The sequence below is a fragment of the Brassica oleracea genome, chromosome C6 (assembly GCF_000695525.1).
Source record: "Brassica oleracea var. oleracea cultivar TO1000 chromosome C6, BOL, whole genome shotgun sequence".
Taxonomy (NCBI): Eukaryota; Viridiplantae; Streptophyta; class Magnoliopsida; order Brassicales; family Brassicaceae; genus Brassica; species Brassica oleracea.
Genome location: NC_027753.1, coordinates 8132644 through 8137208, shown reverse-complemented (window position 1 = coordinate 8137208; position 4565 = coordinate 8132644). Strand labels below are relative to the sequence as shown.

At 35.4% G+C, this 4565-nt stretch overlaps 2 protein-coding genes across 2 annotated transcripts; one reads left to right on the top strand and one right to left on the bottom strand.

Moving 5' to 3' along the window:
• Positions 1-1216: 1216 nt before the first annotated feature.
• LOC106296341 (epithiospecifier protein-like) lies at positions 1217-2786 on the top strand. Its single transcript, XM_013732458.1, has 2 exons — positions 1217-1326; positions 1565-2786. Exons 1-2 carry the CDS (start codon positions 1294-1296, stop codon positions 2561-2563), a joined length of 1032 nt encoding a protein of 343 aa, XP_013587912.1. The 5' UTR covers positions 1217-1293; the 3' UTR covers positions 2564-2786.
• Positions 2787-2942: 156 nt separating this feature from the next.
• On the bottom strand, positions 2943-4301 carry LOC106298622. The gene is made up of 2 exons (XM_013734761.1): positions 3596-4301; positions 2943-3389 (listed from the first exon to the last, which is right to left on the bottom strand). Exons 1-2 carry the CDS (start codon positions 4010-4012, stop codon positions 3366-3368), a joined length of 441 nt encoding a protein of 146 aa, XP_013590215.1. The 5' UTR covers positions 4013-4301; the 3' UTR covers positions 2943-3365.
• Positions 4302-4565: the final 264 nt, after the last annotated feature.

Sequence of the window (4565 nt, the reverse complement as noted above, 5' to 3'; positions counted from 1 at the left end):
TTTTTACCAATATTTTTTATGCTTATTCATTTTAGATAATATATTATTGCATATACAAAAGTCTAAGATGTGTTAATTTTTAGACATGTATTATATAGTTTGCTAATTTTAAGTCATTCTATCATCATATTATATATTTAAAATAAACAGTTTATATTTATGAAAATAAAATTTATAAATTTATCAATTCAATATACCTTTATCATATTTATTTAAGTATAATAATTGTATTTTAACATGATAATGACTATAAAGTAGATAAAGTAGGATATAATTTATTTATTTTTCATTTTATAAATGATAACTTAAAATACATTAAGTTATTGTTAAAATATTTTTACACAGATTTATTAGAATTTTAAAATATAATATATAAATGAAAATATAATATAAATTGTATTATATTTAAAATGAAAATATATTATGATTAAAGTATTTACAAAGATTTTATATTATTAGCTTTAAAGAAATACATGTTAATTTTTATACATATATTATATAGTTTGCTAACGTTAACCCATTTTACCAACATATTAGATTTTATTTTTGAACATAAATATTTTATACTTACGATAATAAAATTTATAAATTTTTAATTTTAATACAATTTTACTATATTTACCTCAATATAATAGTTTTCTTTTAATATGATTGATTATGATTATATAATAGATAAAATGTTATAGAATATTTTATTTTCATTTTATAAACGATAACTGAATATATTAATGTATAATAATATTTCAAACTAATTTCCAAATTAGTATAAATATTTAAATATAATTTCGAAAATGAAGATCTTGTAAAAATCTTTTAAAACAGATTTGTTAAAATTTTAAATTAAAATGAAAAGATATCAAAAGATATTATGATTAAAGTATTTTAAAAATTCTATGTATTATTAGTCTTAATAAAATACATTTAATAAGATTTCTAAGTGATGGTCCAAATTAAAAAATCACACATAAAAGAAGTCATGACTTCTATTTTAATATATAAGATGTAAATAAAATGATTTTTAATTTTTATTTGGTGTTATTTTAGAAAATGAAATTTGTGTACCAATTTTTGAACAAAAGATATTTTAGTGCTATCTATGGCATTTTTCAAACGAACAAATAGCCAACATTTTCACTTCTCTTTTTGACAAAAATACACATGCATAAGTTCACAACGATTCACAAGCACCACACAATTGGAAATATCTTACGTAGGTTTTTAGCCTATAAATAGAACAGCGGGGAAAGAAGATGAAAGACGCAAACAAATACACAAAAACTGAATAGTGCAGCTATGGCTCCGAGTGTGCAAGGCGAGTGGATCAAGGTAACTAATTAATTAATCATGGATTATATTATAATGTCAGCCTAATTTCTCTCGTATACATAATTTTCCACGAGATAAACATAGACTTTTAGTAAAGCTACGTCGACACCGATACCCTTTCCTCGTTCTCCACCCATCTCATACATAATTAATTGACTGATCATACTTATCCCTTTTTAATAGTCACATATCATCAACATGGTTTTGATTTATCTTGGTCATTGATACTGATTAACAGGTCGAGCAGAAAGGAGGACAGACACCAGGACCGAGAAGCTCACATGGCATAGCCGTGGTCGGAGACAAGCTCTACTCGTTTGGTGGCGAGTTAACTCCCAACATTTCCATCGACAAAGACCTTTACGTCTTTGACTTCAACACTCACACTTGGTCAATCTCTCCGTCCAAGGGAGTAGCCCCTGACGTCAAGGCCTTGGGCACCCGCATGGTGTCCGTGGGAACTAAGCTCTATCTATTCGGAGGCCGCGACGAGAATAAAAAGTTCGATGACTTTTATTCGTACGATACGGTGACAAATGAATGGACAAAACTGACCATTCTGGATCAAGAGGGAGGACCCGAGGCTCGAACTTACCACTCCATGGCTTCGGATGAAAACCATGTGTATGTATTCGGTGGAGTGAGCAAAGGAGGGACCAACAAGACACCCTTTAGGTTCAGGACCATCGAGGCCTATAACATTGCTGATGGGAAATGGTCTCAGCTTCCTGATCCTGGTGAGCAGTTCCCAAGGTTCGAGAGAAGAGGAGGAGCTGGATTCGTTGTGGTGCAAGGAAAGATTTGGGTGGTTTACGGGTTTGCAACTTCTCCTGATCCTAATGGAAAAAATGACTATGAGTCCGACCAAGTGCAGTTTTATGACCCGGCTACTCAAAAATGGACCGAAGTGGAGACTAAAGGAGACAAACCTTCTGCGAGGAGCGTGTTTGGACATGCGGTTGTGGGGAAATATATACTGATATTTGGAGGAGAGACCTGGCCGGACCCAAAGGCACATTTGGGACCAGGGACGTTGTCTGATGAAGGGTTTGCTTTGGACACTGAGACACTGGTGTGGGAGAGGTTTGGAGGAGGAGCTGAACCGGGTCAACTCGGTTGGCCCGGTTACACGACTGCCACCGTGTATGGAAAGAAAGGTCTCCTTATGCATGGGGGAAAACGTCCGACCAACAACCGAACCGATGAGCTCTACTTCTACGCAGTTAATTCCGCGTAACTAATGCTCTCACTCTCGTGGTGTGTTTGTGTGGTTAAAGGTTTGTGAGACCTACGAAAACAGCCAATTTATCTACCTGTGGCTGATTATGGTATCTTATTAAATCGAATTATGTGTGTTTGTGGTTTGGAAATTGCTGTCTTTGGGATAATATATTTCCTAGTGTGTAATTCTAATAATAATTATATGATAGTATGAAATTATCTATAAATTTGTTGCATCATTTAATTTCCAGTAATCGTCTTGGCATTTATTCACTAGAACCATATATATTCAATTAGATTATATGAGCTCTTTTCATTTGTCATCAAAACATTATAACATAAGGACACAAAAGAGTTTGATCTGGAATACAATGAACCAGCCTTATTATGAGAGATTGAGAGCCTTAGAGAAATTAGAATTAATCTAGCAAAACAAGAACATGGGCGTATTAGGACGAAAATACGTTCTACTGAACAACAAGGACAAAATAAGAACACAAAAATCACCTTCTATTGAACAACAAAAAACAAATTAAAAACACAGAGAAAGAGAGAGTGCCAGAGAGAGATAGAGAGAGAGGTCACTGGTGGTGGTGGCGACGAGAGGTGGTTTTGGTGATTCCGGTGAAGACAGAGACCGGCGAAGACGGATCTGAGAAGCGGCAGAGAAACTCATCAGGCGCAGAGCTTCATCTCGGCCCAATCAAAACGGCTCGTCTCTGGGCTTCGTCGTTAGGCAGATGAACTTCGCGAGAGACGGAAGTTGACGTTGCTCTAGCTTTGTCGCAGGTGCAGGAGGTTGGTGTTAGATACGGTGGCTACTCTTCCCCACCTTTCTCAACCTACCAAAGGTCCTTTCTTTAGCTAAAGGGATAGAGAACTAGGGCATTCAAGTAATTACATGGTAATCATAAAAGTTCAAAACCTAAAAGTCATTGCATCTAGAGACATAATACAAATCCAATCCTAGATGCACCAAGAAAGAGAGATGACAGAGACTAGCGAGAGAGACGAAAAGAAGATGGAACAGATAGAGAATGACACTTACCTGGTAGAAACTGAGCGAGAGAATCGTTGTCACTTTCCAACACAAACAGACCATAACACAGTTATCTCCCTTTTCTAGGCCAGCCTGCAAATAGGTTGACGATGAGACCACCCCCATCAACAGCGGCAAAGCTCTTGGAGACAGAGTTAGTTTGCGTCGGACGTAGCGAAGATTGGGACTGAGAGAACTCGAGGAAAGAAGCGGAGATGAGGTCGCGGTTTTGTAAGGTCGTGGAGTGTGAGAGGAGATGATGAATTTGGAGATTCCATGGTCGTCGAGATGGATTAAACCTGATTCGGAGGTTGATATGAACAAGTTCGTTGATGATATCTGAATCGGACTCTGGATCTGAGAAAGATGATGCGAATGATGATAGGGATTATGCCATCTCTGTATGTTGCTCGAAGCATTCATCATGATTGAGAGAGAGACGCTTGACTCTTGGTTGATTATTTGTGAATCGAGAGAGAGGGTTGTGGTGCTTAAGAGGATTTTTTTGTGATTCTTTTTTTGAATATTAATTTTTACATTTTTAGATCGATCGAAATTGTGTTAAAGTTAGAGGGAGAAGCGAATTAAGGTTTAGGAGACGTAGAATCAAACTCATTTTCTCTTAGGGTTCTAAGAGAGAGAGAGAGGGAAATGAGAGATAAGAGAGAGGGAAAACAAGAGATGAGAGAATGAACATTTGTGATTTTTACTAATGTTTAAGTGTGCGGTGGAAAACCTGATTTTAAGTCTCGCTTACTAATTTTTTTTCGTAGCATTTATCTAATGCGGTTATAGAATTTGTGATTTTTACTAAATGTGCGGTAGAAAACCTGATTTTAAGCCTCGCTTACTAATTTTTTTTCATAGCATTTATCTAATGCGGTTATAGAATTCGGAAATTTCAAACTCATCCACGATAACAGTTCAGTAAAACGAGCTATATTATTGTGCCATGAATGCCTAACTTTTTTTAGTAGTG